Raw genomic sequence first — 17,145 nt, 5'->3', positions numbered from 1 at the left:
GGGCCGGGCTGGAGAGGGGTATCGAGAACACATGGACCACTGGCTCCCTACTCCAGGTCTGAGGAAACGAAAGCCCAGAGTGAGTGGTGCAGTCCCCACAGTGAGTCTGTGTGAAGTTTGGGCCTCTCGACTCTTCGGCAGGGGCCTTGCTCCCTTCCAGCACCGCGACCTCTCATCTTCGTTCCACTCATGTTGAATTGTTTAACTAGCACCTCCCTTGCCTGGCAGCCCAGGTGTGTGAGAAGTCAGGGGCTTGGGAGCCAGGTGCCTCAGCTGATCCAACTTCCCCTTGCCAGAGGTCTTCGCTTCTCGGTAAACCTGGCACAGTGTAGCACCTGCGTCACTCAGAACAGTGCTTGGCACAAAGGGAGCGCCAGAGAAGTGACAGCCATGATCATTACACAAATAAATGGCAACAGTAAGAGCTAACATTTCCTGTGCCCTGAGGCTTTACTGGGACACTATGTGAAGGTACCATTATAATCATTGCAAGTTTACAGAGGGGGAAACTGAGGCACAGAACAGCCACATCGATAGTGAATAGCAGACCTAGGGATTTGTATCCAGAATCTGAGGGACTCAAGAATCCTCAGCCTCCAGTCCCCGGAATAGCACCCCACCTTCTGTCCCGCTCTACTGGGAAATTCTCCTTTGGCTTGGAGACTTGGAAAAGGCTCCAGAAGAGATGGGATCTGATCTGATCAAAGGGCAAAAAGGATGTTCTTGTTTTTGAGGACTGAGGCAGACAAGATCTGGAAAGGCAGAAGCAAGAGAGGAAAGGCATGCCTTGCAGGGCCTGGTGTGAGGGTGGAACCCAGGGCAGGCTCAGGGGGACCCAGCTGCAAGCCCCGCCCCTCCCCCCCCTCCCCCCCCCCCCCCCGCCCGCCGGTGGGCAAGTGCGACCCCGCCCGCCTCTGAGTCCTCTCTGCTCAACCCGAGGGGTGGAGGGTGGTGGTGGTGTGGTCTTGCTTGGTGGCTCCAAGGGCAGCCTGACATCACCCTGCTCTGGCCCCGCAGTGTCGGAAATCGGGACAGCCCCTCTCCAGCAGGCCCTGCGGGTCACAGTCCCGTATTTCTTGGATTGGAATGAAGAGGTGCATCAGCCCACCAGGTGTGTGCTCCCACCTACTGGGAAAAATGCTTCAGCCCACTCAATGAGTGGTAGGTGAACCCCGCGTATAGGTGAGTGCTCCCCACCAGCTAGATGAGTGCTGTCCTCACCTCACTTCACTCATAAGTGAGCTGTCCCAAGATGATTGAGGGGGTGAGATGGAGGTGGAGATACGGCCCGCTGGTGCCTCCGAATTCCTAGATTTCTGCCCTTAGGGGCCAAGACTGCTGCTTCTGGGTCCCCAGGGCTGGCAGGACCCTTGGCTACTTTCCCCAAAAATGAGACACTGAATTTAGACACAAGTCTGAGCCTATGTACCCCCACACCCCTGTGATGAATCGTGACTCAAAGGCAGAGAGATGGAGGCCATCTCAAACTCAGATCCGGGGGCCGGGCCAGTTGTCCCCAACCACGCGGGAACAGACTCACTATTGCCCGATCTCTGGCTCCCCAAGAGAACTCATATATATATTTAAAATCTATCAAATTTTGAATGATGGCAACTACTTAAAAAACATTGAAAACTTTAAAACACTGGATGGACAAACCAGTAGCTGGTGTGGAGGGCCCCATTTCGAGGCCCATAGGGAAGGGCTGGTGTAGGGTGGACCGGGAAGGGCACTGACACACCCAACAGTCAGGATTCCTCAGTGTTCTGTGGTCGGCCACGCGTGGCTGTTTGCCAACAGCACCGAGTGTCCTTGTTTGCCGAAGTGGGAAGACATCCAGGGTGCTTGTCGAGTGAAAAGGAGCAGTTTCGGGGCGCCTGGGGGGCTCAGTCGGTGAGGCGTCTGCCTTCAGCTCAAGTCATGATCCCTAGGGTCCTGGGATCGAGCCCAATGTCTGAGCTCCCTGCTCAGTGGGGAGTCTGCTTCTCCCTCTGCCTCTGCTGCTGCTCCTCCTGCTTGTGTTCTCTCTCTCTCTCTCCTGCTCTCTCTGTGTGAAATAAATAAAATTTAAAAAAAGAAAGAAAAGAAAAGAATTAGATTCTAGGTCAGTCTGTGTCCCAGAAGAGAGTCACAGAAAGAAGTCCACTAAGTGCCAACAGTGAGAGTGCTGGGGAGTGGAGGTTTTTATTTTTAAATTTTATTTATTTATTCATGAGAGACACAGACAGAGAGAGGCAGAGACACAGACAGAGAGAGGCAGAGACACAGGAGCCCGATGTGGGACTCGATCCCAGGACCTTGGGATCATGACCTGAGCCAAAGGCAGACACTCAACCACTGAGCCATCCAGGTGCCCTGAGGGTGGAGTTTTGATGTAACTTTTCAAATTCATATCATTTTCCAGTGTCTGAATTCCCACCCCCAACTACATACAGTGTAGGGGAAAAAATGACTCATTCAGGAAAAAAGAAAAAGTTAGAAAAGTGCTTAGCAATCAGAACAGGCAGCTTTGAAGGGAATGAGTTTCCTGTCCCTGAAGGGCTACCAGCCAAAGCGGTTGACTAGAGTGCTGCAGAGGGGATTTCTGACCTTCTGTGGATCCCACCTTCCAAGCTTTCCCAACCTCTGTCAGAAACTAAAAATTCCCCCAAGTCCTGAACAATCATCTCCCTCAATTCCTGTCCCTGGATGGGAATCCTCTCGGCATCCTTTCCCTACCAGCTAGTTGTCCAACAACGGCTTGCATGCCCCCTAGGGTGGAGAACTCTCCACCCCTTCCTCATTCCATGGTTCCAGTAGTCAGAAAGTTCTTTATAACCTCAGTAGTGTGGCTATGGCTCATAACACCCACCACAGAGTTGATTCCAGGGTTTAATGGGGACCCCCCCCCGTCATCTCCATTCCCACTCTGCAGGATCCAGATTTTGAATGTCCACGTGCCCCACTTCCACCTGAAGTTCATTGCCGATTTTGGGGTGCGCATGTTGGTAGCAGCCAATTTTACTTTCAAAGTCTTTCGGTGAGTGGCTCTCCTGGAGGACGGGGGTAGCGGTGGGCAGAAGGATTTTCAGGGACCTCTGAGGGGCAGAGTGAGGGGAGGGGGGCTAGCAATTGCCAGGTCCTGTGCTCGAGTCTTCCACTCCCTGTCCAGTGCTCTTTCCCACCCTTCCGCGGGGGAGCGAGACAGTGAGAATTTGAGAACCTGGGTCCTGCTCCGCAGCTGTGTAACCTGGCAGCCGGTTCACCCCTGCAGCCCTCAGTCTCCCGCTCTGTGAAATGGGATGAAACTCTGCAGCACGGCTTTGAGGGATGCAGTGAACAGCTCCACTGCTGGAATTAAAATCACACCTCTCCTTGCACAGTACAAGGCACAGAGTAGGTGCTCAGTAAATGTAGCTGTTGGAATTATTTCTATGTATCAGCTACTTTGTATGTGTTTGATTTCCAAACTACTGGCTGGGCACTCAGAGAGATCTCTTATTGGAACTCCTCTGTGCTGACACTACCATTGTGTGAGTGCTCACAGGGGGGTGGGGGTGGAGGGGTGGGGGGCAGACTCCACGCAGGGCATTTTCACACGGCTACCTCACAGACAGCTCAGCACAGCCTCCAGAGATAGGTACCGTCACTCTTATGTCCATCTGACAGAAGAGGATACTGAGGCCTAGTATGGGGAGTGACCGGCCCAGGGCCTCACAGAGAGAGGGGGCTGGGATCCAGACTTCACACCCATCTGCTGCAATGTCTGTGAGCCCAAGTGGAGTTTAGAGGGCCCTGAGCCTGTCCCAGGGGTGAATCTCCTGCTGAGTGAGGGTCCTGCCTGTGCCCAGTGGGGAGCAGGCTCAGGCTGGGGGTTTGCAGGGTAGGCTGTGCTGGGTGGTGCCGCCGGGGCTCAGGAATGGTGTCGCGCAGAGTCCCGGAGCCCCTGAAGCTGGTGCTGCCCGTGGTACTGCTGGCCGACGCCCAGGTGGCCCAGGGCTCCATCCGGACCCCCGTGGTCAGCATCTCTGCCTGCTCCGCACTCTTCAACAGTGCCGCGGTGCTGGATGGCAGTACCAGGTGAGTGCCTGGCGAGGGCTGGGCTGCAGAGTCCGCCACCGAGGCTCTGGGGCCTCTTCTTGAGCTTCCCACTCAAGCTTTCACCCAGTTGCCACAAGGGGCCCAAGAGACACCCGTTTTATGGCTGAGGACACTGAAATTCAGGGAAGGGGAGAATGTGCAGCCAGGCCATGTCCCTCTACTGCATCCCGCCCCCCTGCAGCACATGATGACGTGTGCCAGTCGTTACTACTGTACTCAGGGAGGCCTGATGTGGCTATCCTGGGCCTCGGAGGGCTGTCCCCCGCTGCAGAGACGGGGATCCTGAGGTCCAGGGGGCTGGGAGCCTTCAACCTCACTGTGAGTCGGGGCTGCCTCCAAAGCTGCCGGCGGCTCCCACCTCCAGAGCACCTGCTGTGTGCAGGGCAGCCTCCAAGCCCTTTACTACATCACAGCGGCCCAGCCGGGAAGGCGTAAGTATTCCCTCCATTTTCCAAGGGGCACAGAACAGTTAAGTGACTTGCTTAAGCTGACACAGCTGACAAACGGTGGGGGGGAGGTTCAACCCCGGTAACCTGACTCGCCTCCTGCATTATGTCTACCTTCTCATACTTGAGCTAGGTGGGCATTTGGAACTGGCCTTTTTCCCTCAGAGGGGACCGGGCATAAAGCCATTCACACTTGTGTCCGGCAGTCGTCATGAGTTACACATGACTCCTCGCCATTCCCATGGGCCGCGGCTGCTCACAGGAAGGAAAGCCCAGGAGTTAATGGCATTAAAACACAGCTGCTATCCACCTATCTCCCCTGAGAGGCAATTCAGTGAGCTTGGGCTGCGACTTGGATGAACATTTATGAATAGATGAAGAAGAGGTGATGCACACACACACACACAAATATTACTCAACCATAAAAAAGAATGAAATCTTACCATTTGCAGGATGGAGCTAGAGAGTACAATGCTAAACGAAATAAGTCACTCAGAAAGAGACAAATATCCTATGATTTCACTCATATGTGGACTTTAAAAAACAAATCAGCAAGTGGAAAAAAAAAAGAGAGAGAGAGAGAGAGGCAAACCAAGAAACAGACTCTTAACTATAGAAAACTGAGGGTCACCAGAGGGGAGGGGTGGGGGATGGCTGAACTGGGTGACGGGATTAAAGAGTGCACTTGTCGTGATGAGCACTGGGTGATGCATGGAAGTGCTGAATCACTATATTGTACACCTGAAACTAATATTACACTGTAGGCTAACTAACTGAAATTTAAATAACAACTTAAAGGAACCATGGTTTCCTATGGATCCCTGCTGAGAAACAACTTAGACCCATCTTCCATCGTTCAGAGGGGAAACTGAGGCACAGAATGAGGAAGGAACTTTACTAGGTGTGTCACAGAGAATTGGAGCCCAAGCAGGAACCACCCCCAGCTTCCTGGGTTCAGAGTGACCATGAAGCCAGCAGGCCAACAATGTGGCTGAGTCTTGGCTTTTGCAGGGTCTTCTCTGTCTCCCCCAAGCCTGGCCTCAGTAGCATGTTTTGGCCACTTCCAAACCTCAAAACCAGTGACATCTTCTTTGAGGCTCGGTTTCCTCATCTGTGGGGACAATGGTGCTGGCACCGTGTCTGGCACACGGCAAGGGGTGGAATGGGACTCACTGGCCCCCGGCTCAGAGGAGACACTTCTCTCTCAGACAGTGGCTCTGCAGGAGAAACGGGCCCGAATGCACGAGCCGGAGCTCAGGAGCGCTTTCTCTCTCTCTTTCTCAGCGTGGCCCCTGGGCTGCTGGTCCTGGTGCAGAATCATATTAAAGCTGTCCTGCGGAACAAGGTACAGGACCCCCTACCAGGTCTCCCAGGAAGGAGGGCCTTGCTAACCTCAGTAGACATGCTGAATGAAAGGAGTATTGTGGGCGTGGGAGAGATTGGGATTCTTACTGCTTTTTAATTTTTAAAAAAAAAGATTTAATTTATTTATTTGAGAAAGAGAGCACAAGCAGGGGGAGGGACAGAGTGAGAGGGTGAAGCAGACTCTCTGCTGAGCAGGGAGCCTGACTCGGGGCTTGATCCCAGGAGTCTGGGATCATGACCTGAGCTAAAGGCAGATGCTTAACTGACTGAGCCACCCAGGTGCCCCTGTTATTGTTTTGTTTGTTTGTTTGTTTGTTTGTTTGTTTTTTAATAGAAGACTGTTAATGGGGCTTCTCCATTCTCCCACGAGGCAGGAGGAGCCTGGGGTGATGGTCCAGGGCAGTAATGGAGAGGCCTAATAAGGGTGGGCTCAGGGGGTTGCTCTTGAGCCAGCCCCAGTCCATGCTGGAGCGTGGGGAGGAGGCAGTGCTTTCAAGGGCCATGTGGCTTATGAAAAAGAGACAAAATGAAAGTGGACAAGAACATGGGCACTGGCTTCAATCCTGGTCCTCTCCTTCCTAGCTGTGGCACTTGTATGAATCACCTAACCTCCGTCTGCCCCCAACTCCACACCTGTAGTACAGAGGGTAAACCTCTCTCGGAGTTGTTTGTGGGGGTTGAGCACATTAACATCCATAAGGAGTTTAGAACAGTTTTGGCAGAGTGGGCACTGTGATTGCTGTTGCTATCTCAGCTCTTGTCATTAGCAGCCTGTGGCCGACCTGGTGAGAGATGGTTTCCTCTGGGCCTAGGGTCCCACAGCCAAGGGGGGAGCCACTTCTCCATCTCTGCCCTTTTACACTCCACCCCATCTCCTGATCTGGTCCCTACAACCCCAGATCAACCCACTCGATGCCGTCCCACCCAGCAGAGGTGGGCCCCAGCATTTCCATCTTGCAGATGAGGAGACTGAGGCCCGAGGCTGAAGGCAGTACAACCTGACCTGGCCCTCCACCGGCCCAGCCTCCTCAGCTCCGCCTGGACCAGGCTTTGACTACCCTTAGCCTTGTGGTCTCTCCTCTGCCCCACCTTCGATCCCACTGACCCCAGCTTAATACACTTCTTGGGCTGCCCACTGCACCCAGGGGAACTCCAGGCTTCCTCGCTGACCACCGCCTGCCTTCACCACATGTAGTGCCCATCCCTACCCCACCCCCACCCCTGCTGGCCCTCTCCTGTTCTTTCCTTGATGCCCATGGGCCCTAGCTTCTCCTCCGAATCCTCAGTGACCCGGAGAGGAGTCAGAAGATGCCCACTGGGCGGTAGAGGAAGGGTGGGACTCCAGGCCGCGGCATGCAGGCTGGAGGAGGCTTCCAGACTGGGACCCTAGAGTCTCACGATCTCACCCCTTCAGCCCCAGCACCCTCTTCACCAGCCTCCGCCTCTGTTTTGCCGCAGCTATGCCTGAGCATCTCCAACCTGGTGCAGGGCCTCAACGTGCACCTGGGCACTTTAATTGGTAAGACCTGAGAGCCCAGGGGGAGGGGACTGGGGCCTCTGAGCTCCACTGGGGCCCCCAAGACCCTTTAAAGATCAACCTCCGGTCAGGGTTGACCTCTGGGAGATCAATCATAGGATGACTGAATAGGTACTGATGAACTCAGGGAATCTCCAAATTCTAGAATCAAGTCTTTGAATGTTTAGTGTGTGTGTGTGCAAGTGTGCAAGTGTGTATGCGTGTATGCGAGGGGGAGGCAGAGTACATTCAGTCTGCGGTTGTCTCCTCCCCTGCCTGGAGACTCAGAGACCCCATCCTCCTCTGGTTTTTCTCCCACATCTCCCACATTCTTTGGCGGACTCTCCCCGCTGGCACATTGTGGCTCGGGCCATTCTATTCCATTGCCTCTGGACACCTCCTCCTGGAGGTCTCACGGGCTCTGACTCAGCACATCCTCAGCAGAACTCAAGCACTTCTGCTCACAAGTGCCCTCACCCCTGCTTCCGTTCTCTGGGGCCATTCACCCACCTGGAGGCAAGCCTCCCTCTCCTCTGTCCTTAGAGGCTTGTTCATCTCTGATTTTTCTGGGGCTCCTCATACTCAGGGTACTAGGAGTGTACTAGGAGAAAGTCCCGTAGGCTGACCGCCCCACAAGCAGACCCTAAGATGTTAGGGTAAGTCCCCAGGGTGCTGGTGGGGAAGGGGGCAGCAACGCAGGGGAGGAAGGGGTGCTCTTGAGCAGGCACTGCTGTGGGCAGCTGGGGCTCACTGCCACCCAGGGGCTCTTGGAGACTGCGGAGTAGGTGCCTGTGTCCTCCCCATACACCACTCCCGGTCACCGCCCCACTGCCCGCTGCGCCTTCTCCACCACTGCAGGCGGGCGCCCAGGGCTCGCAGCCACCGTGCACGGTCCACACAGAAGCGTGGCCACGGTGGTGGCCTCTGCGAGGCTCCATCAGGACTTCATCTTACACTACGAAGCTAAAAGCTATGAAAGCCGGCCAGCCTCACCCTGTTTTCAGTAGTATTTATCAACATTAATAACAACTTGCCTATCCCCAGACTGGCCAAAAATGTATCCTTTGTTAATTTGGGGGGTGATATGTTCTCGGGGATCCCTGAGCAAAATCCAGGGTTCCCTCTGTTTTCCCACAGACCTGTTTTGAAGATGCTCCTGTGTGAAGCACCTTCTTCTATCTAGTGGCTTTGCCTGGGATTCTAGGGCCTCCCTCAGGTCACCGTCATTGGCTTTGTAAAATCCCGAGCTGTAGACTGTGGTCAGCTACACTCTGCAATTGGTTGGCCTTGCTCTGACTTAGGGGTTTACATCTAATGGTCACAGGGTGTGGGGTCGGTGTGTGGGAGTGGGTGTGTCGGGACAGGAGGCAGGGCGGCATGTTGAGTCCGTGTTTATCTGTGGTGGGTTCTTTTTTTTTTTTAAGATTTTATTTATTTACTTGACAGAGAGCACAAGCAGGGGGAGGGGGAGAAGCAGACTCCCTACAGAGCAGGGAGCCCGATGCAGGACTCCATCCCTGGACCCTGGGATCCTGACCTGAGTTCAAGGCAGACACTTAACCGACTGAGCCACTCAGATGGCTAAACCCCCCTGTGGTGGGTTCTTTAGTGAAGATCTTCATATCAAGCTAGCTTTGGCTTTCTTGTGCAAACTTTTAACAACAGTCCTACAAGGTGGCATCAGTATCCCCGGTTTATAGATGAGGAATTGGAGGCTCTGAGTCTCAAATCCGTAGTGTGGTCATGAACTGACTACAGTTCAGTTCAGTGCAGAAGGTCATGAACTGACTCATGCTGGCTTTCTCCTCTTAAATGTGACCCACTGCTCTGCCTCTACTTCATGGTCCAGCTCACAGTTCCTCAGGGAACATTCCTGGATTACACCCACCCCCCTCTTCACCATAACTCCCATATTACCTTAACAGAAGGCACCAAGAAGGCAAGGAAACGCAACCTGGAATAAAACAACATGAAGTTAAATTCTGGCTTTGTTGCTCCAATGCTGTGTGACCTTAGGGAAGTCACGCCATCTCTCTGAGTCTAAATATTTCAATCCCCCCCCAAAACCCGACAAAACAATGGGGCTCAGAATTCCTGCTTCTCCCCCATGCTGCTAGCAGACAGCATAGGCTAAGTGCCTGGTGGATGACAGGCTCAGTCAACATTCATCCCTCCCTTCTTCCTCAGTGGGGTTCTCTCCATCAAGACGCCTTGGAATTGGGTTCATAGCAAAGACCGGCTCTTGTCCTTTGCTTTGAGGAATTAAAAAAAATCTAGTAAAGGAAATCTAAGCATTCAGGCCTAGGGGACCGTTTACATGAGTCATGTGTGCCTACAGTGTAGGGTGACAGGAGCCACTAAAATGCACAGCTTACAGGGGCATTTTAATCACCTGGCAACATGCCTGGCAAAATGCTGTATAATAAAAGCTAATAGGGGTGTCTGGGTGGCTCAGTGGTTGAGCATCTGCCTTTGGCTCGTGTCATGATCCCAGGTGATCCCAGGATCCTGGGATTGAGTCCCGCATTGGGCTCCCCACAGGGGGCCTACTTCTCCCTCTGCCTATGTCTCTGCCTCTCTCTTTGTGTTTCTCATGAATAAATAAATAAAAATCTTAAAAAAAAAGCTAATATTTACTGTAGCATTCTTAGCTCCATTTTACAGATGAAGAAATGGAGGCAGTCTGCCTTGAGGGCTGTGCCCTTACCTAGGCTATAATGACACTCTGTAAAGACAATAGAGAAGGGCACGAAGCTACTGAGCTTCACCACAGCTTTGCTGAGGGAGGGACAGATGGGGGGCTGTTTGTCTCTACAGAAGAAAATTCAGAAAGAAATGCATTTGAGGTTCTGAGCTATGTATTTTTTTCATCTTTCAAAAATGTCTATATGTCCACAGGGAATATGAATTATTTTAAAATTTTCATGTTTTTAGTCATCTTAAAAATATAGTAATTTATTCTTTTTAGTGTGCTGTCCTCTGAGTTTTGATGAATGTATACAGTTGTGTGACCACCACCAAACTCGAAATACAGAACATCTCTCCAGCTTCTCAAATCCCTCTGAGCTTCTCCCCTCCTGCCACCTTGATCTGAGCTGTAGAATTGGAATCATACTATATCGCTTTTACAATTGCAAGAGATTTCCAAAACATTGGAGGAAATAAAATGATTATTATTACTTTATTTATTTTTTTAGATTTTATTTATTTATTCTTGAGAGACACAGAGAGAGAGGCAGAGACATAGGCAGAGGGAGAAGTAGGCTCCATGCAGGGAGCCCAATGCGGGACTTGATCCCGGGTCTCCAGGATCACACCCTGAGCCAAAGGCAGATGCTCAGCCACTGAGGCATCCAGGTGTCCCAAAGAAATAAAATTGAATCCAGAAGAGACATTCGAAAATCAGACAGAAATCTAACATGTGTGCATGTGTACATGCACATGTACACACACACACCCTTGGTCATCCAGAGCTTTTGAAGACCTATTGCTAAAAGCTGGGCTTTCCTGACAGTGGGGGTGAGCCTTCCCCGGGTGTGCCGGCTAGCCTAGCTGCATTTAGAGATGTGACTCACCCTTTGCAACCTTCCCAATCAGAATATTCTGAGCTCTGGGGAAACTTGCCACATAGGAACTGAACTCTCCTCTGTGCCTCCTTGGAGGCTCCCTGAGGGTCCTGTGCTCCTGCACAGCATGGCTCCAGGGGCGCTTGCCTTTTGAGTTTCTGTAAGAGGCTGTGTGATGAGGTGGAGAGAGAGCGTGACTTTACAGCTGGACAAGCCAGGTATACAATCCTGGGCACAACTGCACTCATCAAACTGTGCACATGTATGTGTGTGTGTAAAATGGGTTCCTAATCTTATAGGTTTGTGGTGATGATTGAACGGGACAGTGTAAGTCAAATGTCTGGACCTGGATGAATGTGAGCTCCATTCTTTTTCTGTGGTTCCCTCTTGCTTTTTTCAGGGGCTATTTGTGCCTAGAGTGACCCTTCTCCTTCCTTCTAACTTAGGGTTTCTAGTCTTCCATTAATTCGGAAGGCAGAAACCCAAATTGTCAGAACTGTGTCTAAACTGAGAGTCAATAAGCCATGAGTAGCTGAATCTTGGGTGTGTGCGTTTTGCAACTGGGGTTCACTTACTCAGAGGCCTTTTCTCTTCCCCTTTCTGTTTCTTGTCCTGGGTCTGGCTAACTGAAGTCGTCAGATGATTGAGTTTTCTGAATAGATGAAGCATGGTGGATAAGGCTAAGTGTGCCGTGTTTTCTTTTTTCTTCTGCTTTTGTTAGGCCTCAACCCTGTGGGTCCAGAGTCCCAGATCCGCTACTCCATGACCAATGCGCCCAACATCACTAAGGACTACATTTCCTTGGATATCAGCGTAAGTGCTCCCTTGTCAGCCCTGAGCTGGGGGCTTATTGCCTCTGAGGTCTGTGGGGTCCTGGGACATTCCTAAAAGAGCAGGGATGTTGAAGGGAGAGGAGCCAGAAGGGCATTTAGGGTGTGAGGCTGGACAACATGTGGCATGTAGGAGTAGGTGGCATCTGAGAGCCCAGGTTCTATGATGGAACCACCATCCTACTGGGGCACTCCTGCTTTTCTCCTCTCACCACCCACCAACCCCGTAGGCCATTCTCTTCCTACTGGGCAAGCCCATCGTCCTGCCTGTGGATGCCACTCACTTTGTGCTGCCGCCTAACGTGGGTGCTGATGGTGCCATGGCAACCGTGGGCCTCTCCCAGGACCTGTTTGACTCCGTCCTCCTGCTGCTGCAGAAAGCTGGTGCCCTCAACCTGGACATCACAGGGCAGCTGGTGAGGCTCGGACCTGCCGCCCAGAGCCTGTAGGACAGGCATGCCCTGCGCCCCAGCCTGGGGAGGCCCCGCAGAGGCCAGATTGTGGGTGGGGCAGCCCAAGTTTTGCGGCTACAGGGTGGCTGTTGCAAAGGTTCAAAGGCGGTCGTGGGGAGGCAACAGGTGGTCTAGCTTGAGGAGTGGCTGCCCTAAAACCTGCCATGACGTGGGGGCTAATTTCAGAAGTCTGAGGACAACCTGCTGAACACCTCTGTGCTGGGCCAACTCATCCCCGAGGTTGGTGACATTTTTAATCATTTCAGGAACCAAGACCTGGGATCGAGGTGGGAGGTTCTCTGGCTGGGGGACCTCTGCTGGCTCTTATCAGTCCCCTGGGGGCTTCAGCATGTGTCCTGACCTCTGCGCCTCTTCCACGTTAGGGGTGGCCCCTTCTCTGCCAGATGTTATGCTGTCTCCCTCCTGTGCCTTTGTGCAGCTGCTGCCCTCTGCCTGGAGGGCCTTCTCTGCTTCCTTTTCTCTTGCGCATCTTCAAGTCCAAGCTTGGGGGTTGCCTCCTAGGGAAGGACCTCACCCCCCATCTGGTCCAGGAGACTCCTTGAACTCCCATGGCCCCTTAGCGCCCATCCCTCCTGGCACCAATCACACAGGCTGTGCCCATCTTCATGCCTACCACCCCCTGCAGGCAGGGCATCCCCGAGGGCAGGGGCCTGGGGTGGCTGCACCTCTATGGCCCAGTCACGGACGAACAGTGGCTTGATCAGGAGCGTGTGAAGCGATGGTGGAGAGCCCACCCAGCCTTTGCCCCAGGTGCCCTCCTCCTTCTCTCCCTCTCCACTCCCAGGTGGCCCGCCGGTTCCCCGAGCCCATGCCTGTGACTCTCAAGGTGCGGCTGGGTGCCACGCCCGTGGCCACACTTCGTACCAACAATGCCACGCTTCAGCTGCAGCCCTTTGTGGAAGTCCAGGCTGTGACCTCCAACTCAGCTTTCCAGTCCCTCTTCTCCTTTGATGTGGTGAGTGAGGTGGGCTGGTGGGGCTGGCTGAGAGGGTGGCAACTCCCAAGATCTCACTTCCTGCCTCCCTTTCCCCAGTTGCTCTGCTCTATCCATGATGGTCTCCCTGCTGTTCCTTCACTGTGCCATGACGTTCCTGCCATAGGCCCTTTGCACGTGCTGTTGGGCACTGTGCCTGGGACACTCTTCCCCTTGCCCTCAGCACGGCTAGCTTCTCCTCATCTTTCAGGACTCAGCTCAGATGTTGCAGCCTTTCTCAGGCAGTCTTCTTAGACCACCCTGAGAAAGATGGTCCCCATCAGCCCTCTCCCTGCTGCCACTCTGCTGTCCTGGCACCTGCTATTAAGGACCCTGGTTACTTTGGCCATTGTTCACCTCCTCCCCCAGCCTCTGAGGGTTCCTAAGGGCAGAGACCTGGTGTTTGTTCCCTGAGCTGTGTGCAGGGTCTGGTTCATATGGGTGCTCCACGAACACCTGAGTCAGGCGGGGAGTGGGTGGAAGCTGGTGGCCACCGGAACCTCCTCTGTGGTTCTGTGCTCTTTGACCTTGCTCTCTCTTTGTGCCCAGGTTGTGAACCTGGACCTCCAGCTCTCTGTGTCCAAAGTGAAGCTTCAGGGCACCACATCTGTGCTGGGGTAAGCAAGGACAACCTGCTGAACACTTCCGGATCCAGCCACCTCAGTGTGTTCCTCTGTGCAATGGGCCTGCAGTCACTTTATCACAATGTCACCCATTACAGCGTCAGTCAGAGGAGGCTGGGTTGTAGCACGTGCGGTATGGTGGGAGGAGGGATCTAGGGGGATATAGGCCTAGTCCTAGCCCTCCTTCGTTTTTTTCAGGGATATCCAGCTCACCGTGCGCTCCTCCAATGTGGGCTTCGTTGATGTGAGTGTGGGGTTGGGGTCTCTAGAGACCCCTCACAGGGTGGGGCAGGTCTTGAGTCCCAGTGCTTGCACGCAAGTGCACCTGTACGTGCCACCGTGATTGGGCTTCCACCCAGGGTGCCTGGGAACGGTGGCCAGGCGGAGGGCCTACCCATCAGACAATCTGTCCTCGGACCATCCGGCTGTCAGTCAGCCAGTCAGTCAGCCTTGGTTCTTCAGTGGGGTCAGTCCGCCAAGTGTCGCAGCCAGGTGGCTGAGGACTGGTGGGTCTGAGAATCGCTGGCAGGCCAGTGTCAGATGACGCTGACTGCTTCTTCGGCCCCGTGAGGCAGCTGGGTCCCTAGCCACCATGCTCCATTGGCGGGCCTGTCAGCCAACACGGCCCGCCAGCCTACCCACCAGCGGTCGGTCCCCCGCTGCTCAGCACCGATGGGCAGCTGGTCACCTGGCATGAGGCAGTCTGTCAGCCACCCGTTGGCCACACAGTGTCAGCCAGGAGTGCGTCTAGGGTCCTCTCAGGGGGCGGTTTCTGGGGACCAGATGCTCTGACGGCTGACTGGGGTGTCCTGCCCCCCCCCCCCCGCCTCTGCTCTGTGTCTGTCTGTGTCTGTTGTGTGTTACGTGCGGCCCACCTGTCCATCTCTCCCGGCCCCTCGCTGGAGCGGGCCCACGGCCCCTGGCTCCCTGACTACATGGCTGCAGCCAAATCAGATGCGCCCACTCATGGACACCGTGTTCAAGAGGCCCCTGCTGGATCACCTCAATGGTGAGCCCTGCCCCCCGCGCCAGTTGGCCCCCGCGGTCCCCTCCTGACCCACACCTGCTCCAGGCTCCCTGCCGGCCATCCTTCGCGCTGCCCGGGCTCCGAGGTTAAGAGGGTTCCCACTCTCTTAGCTTTTCAGTTCTTATCCCTCCCCAAGACTGTTTTCCCTTCTGTAAAGTGAGTACAGTAATAATGGCTCCCACCCCCCGGCCATCTGTGGGACTCCGTGTCATGATGCGCACGAGGAGCTCAGCATGGCGTGGGCCTCCCATGGTGCTCCACTGAGGCGCCCCCATAATGAACTTGGTTTCTCCTTCCCCTCCTGCAGCTCTCTTGGGCATGGGGATCACCCTCCCCAGCATGGTCAACCTGTACTACATCAACCCTGAGGTCTTTGTCTATGAGGTAAGAGCCTGTGGGTGTGACCACATGGGCTTCCTCCATCCTTCCTCCCCCTCGTCCTCCCTCCCTGCTGGTACACACAGTGGGGTCTCAAGGTCAGCCAGGCCTGGGGGTGTCCCCTGTTCCTGCCGAGACCAGGCCATGACTCCTTAGCTGTCATGAGATGGAAAATTTAGGATGTGCAGAGACACTGGTGCAAAGGTCTCACCCATCCTTTAGTCCTCATCAGGTATCAGGCCAGGCCATAATCGGGGGGTTCAGTCATCCCATGATCTGGGCCTTGGGGTGGGCCTTGGGGTGCCCTTTGGTGTCTGAGGAAGATGACAGAGGAACTTCCAGTTTTGTACAAAACCTCTGCAGGCTGGACAAGGGAAGAAGGCTTCCCGACCCTTCTAAAGTCACTTTCCCTGATGAGAAATTGTGGGCCTAGGGTGAGACCCTACAACTTCTTTCTGTTTCACCTGGGATATACAATGATAATATTCTTTCTATTCACTCAACAAGGCGTGTAGGACAGAAAGCTTAGCCCAGGTCTCTGCAGCCTAACATCTGTGTGTTATTCATATTCCCTGAGTGGGACCCACTAACGTTTTCCCAGGGATGACACCTTTGTTGCTGAAGAACTATGGTCCCAAGGCATTTGAGTGATCCACCCTCCACCCTCCAGAAAAGGAACAATAGGCTCATGTTGGAGCATGGGCTCTTAGTGGGAACTTCCCCCCGAGACTCTCCCAAACAGGCACCGTCAGTGGATGACTCACCCTGGTACTCACAAATCCAGTCAACTGGGTCCAAAATCAAGGGTCCCTAGATCAGCACTGCCCAGAACAATGTGGGAGAGTTCTGGGAGCCTGCAGTGTCCAACACAGTAGCAACTGTGGGCCACTGGGCACATATGGTTCTTGGGCACTTGAAATGCGGCTAGCACAACCAAGGAACTGAATTGCAAATTTTATTTAATTCTAATTGGCTTTAGTTTAATAATGGCTACTGTATTGGGGCATGTATGAGCTATGCATGGGCAGGGCCTGGGTCTGCTTTGTCCCCAGCATGTGGCACAGGGCGTGGATTAGAGCAGAGGCTCTGTGAAGATCTGTTGAATGAATAAGTGAATGAAGGAATGACCAGCAGGCTCTGAGCAAATTTCTGCAGTGCAGTGTAGACGGCAGAGGATATATGGGAGGTTCCTGGCTCTGCTGGGGAGCCTTGGACCTGGAGAAGACGCTCTGTGTTTGGACGCCCTGTCCTAATTAATACAGCGCTAGTCCCAACCATGCCCACAAGCGCACATCAATCCCCAGCCCCATGCAGGGGCTCTGCCCACGTGCTCTGGCTGCATCCTCATTGTAAGTTTGCAGGGTGGATGCTGTTAACACTCTCAAGTGACAGCAGGAAACTGAGGCCCAGAGAAGCAAAGAACTGTCCTCAGGACACAGCCAGCAAGAGTGGCAGAGCCTGAGCTCAAAGCTAGGCTGATGGGGCTGCTGGGGTCCTATCAGTCCTCGTGTGGCCTCTGACCTGGCCCATGGTGTTCCTTACCCTTCAGGGCTATGTCGTGATATCCAGTGGACTCTTATACCAGCGCTGAGGTGGGACCACCAGGAGACCTAGGAGTGGGCCAGCTCCCTGCTTCAGGGACTCTCTTGCCTCAAGCCACTTGGGAAACTGAGGCAAAGTCACACTTACCATCAGCAGCAAGCTGGAAGATCCAGCCAGGCTGTTTAATCTTCTCTGCGTGACTGAGCTCCCCTCCCTCCTTTCCCCTCCTCTCCCTCTGTCCCTCCCGTCTCCTTCCCCCTCCATGTGAGCAGCATACCCCTCTTCCAGGCTGTACCAACGTGTCCCCTCTCCCATTAAACATTTTC

At 53.9% G+C, this 17,145-nt stretch overlaps 1 protein-coding gene across 1 annotated transcript in view; it reads left to right on the top strand.

The window, feature by feature from the left end:
- The window catches only part of BPIFB2 (BPI fold containing family B member 2), an 18,532-nt gene extending 1,387 nt beyond the window's left edge, over nt 1–17,145 (top strand). Inside the window, exons 2-15 of the mRNA XM_055306388.1 lie at nt 1,018–1,111; nt 2,915–3,019; nt 3,913–4,059; nt 5,811–5,871; nt 7,350–7,410; nt 11,695–11,786; nt 12,034–12,219; nt 12,442–12,495; nt 13,061–13,231; nt 13,799–13,866; nt 14,071–14,116; nt 14,818–14,881; nt 15,207–15,283; nt 16,827–17,145. Coding sequence (XP_055162363.1) covers nt 1,018–1,111; nt 2,915–3,019; nt 3,913–4,059; nt 5,811–5,871; nt 7,350–7,410; nt 11,695–11,786; nt 12,034–12,219; nt 12,442–12,495; nt 13,061–13,231; nt 13,799–13,866; nt 14,071–14,116; nt 14,818–14,881; nt 15,207–15,283; nt 16,827–16,868 — 1,268 coding nt within the window. The 3' untranslated portion in view covers nt 16,869–17,145. The remainder of the gene's footprint in view (nt 1–1,017; nt 1,112–2,914; nt 3,020–3,912; nt 4,060–5,810; nt 5,872–7,349; nt 7,411–11,694; nt 11,787–12,033; nt 12,220–12,441; nt 12,496–13,060; nt 13,232–13,798; nt 13,867–14,070; nt 14,117–14,817; nt 14,882–15,206; nt 15,284–16,826) is intronic.

This window comes from Nyctereutes procyonoides, unplaced genomic scaffold (genome assembly GCF_905146905.1).
Source record: "Nyctereutes procyonoides isolate TBG_1078 unplaced genomic scaffold, NYPRO_anot_genome, whole genome shotgun sequence".
NCBI classification, from domain to species: domain Eukaryota; kingdom Metazoa; phylum Chordata; class Mammalia; order Carnivora; family Canidae; genus Nyctereutes; species Nyctereutes procyonoides.
The sequence above is the reverse complement of the archived record's forward strand: the minus strand, read 5'-3'. Positions and strand labels throughout refer to the sequence as shown.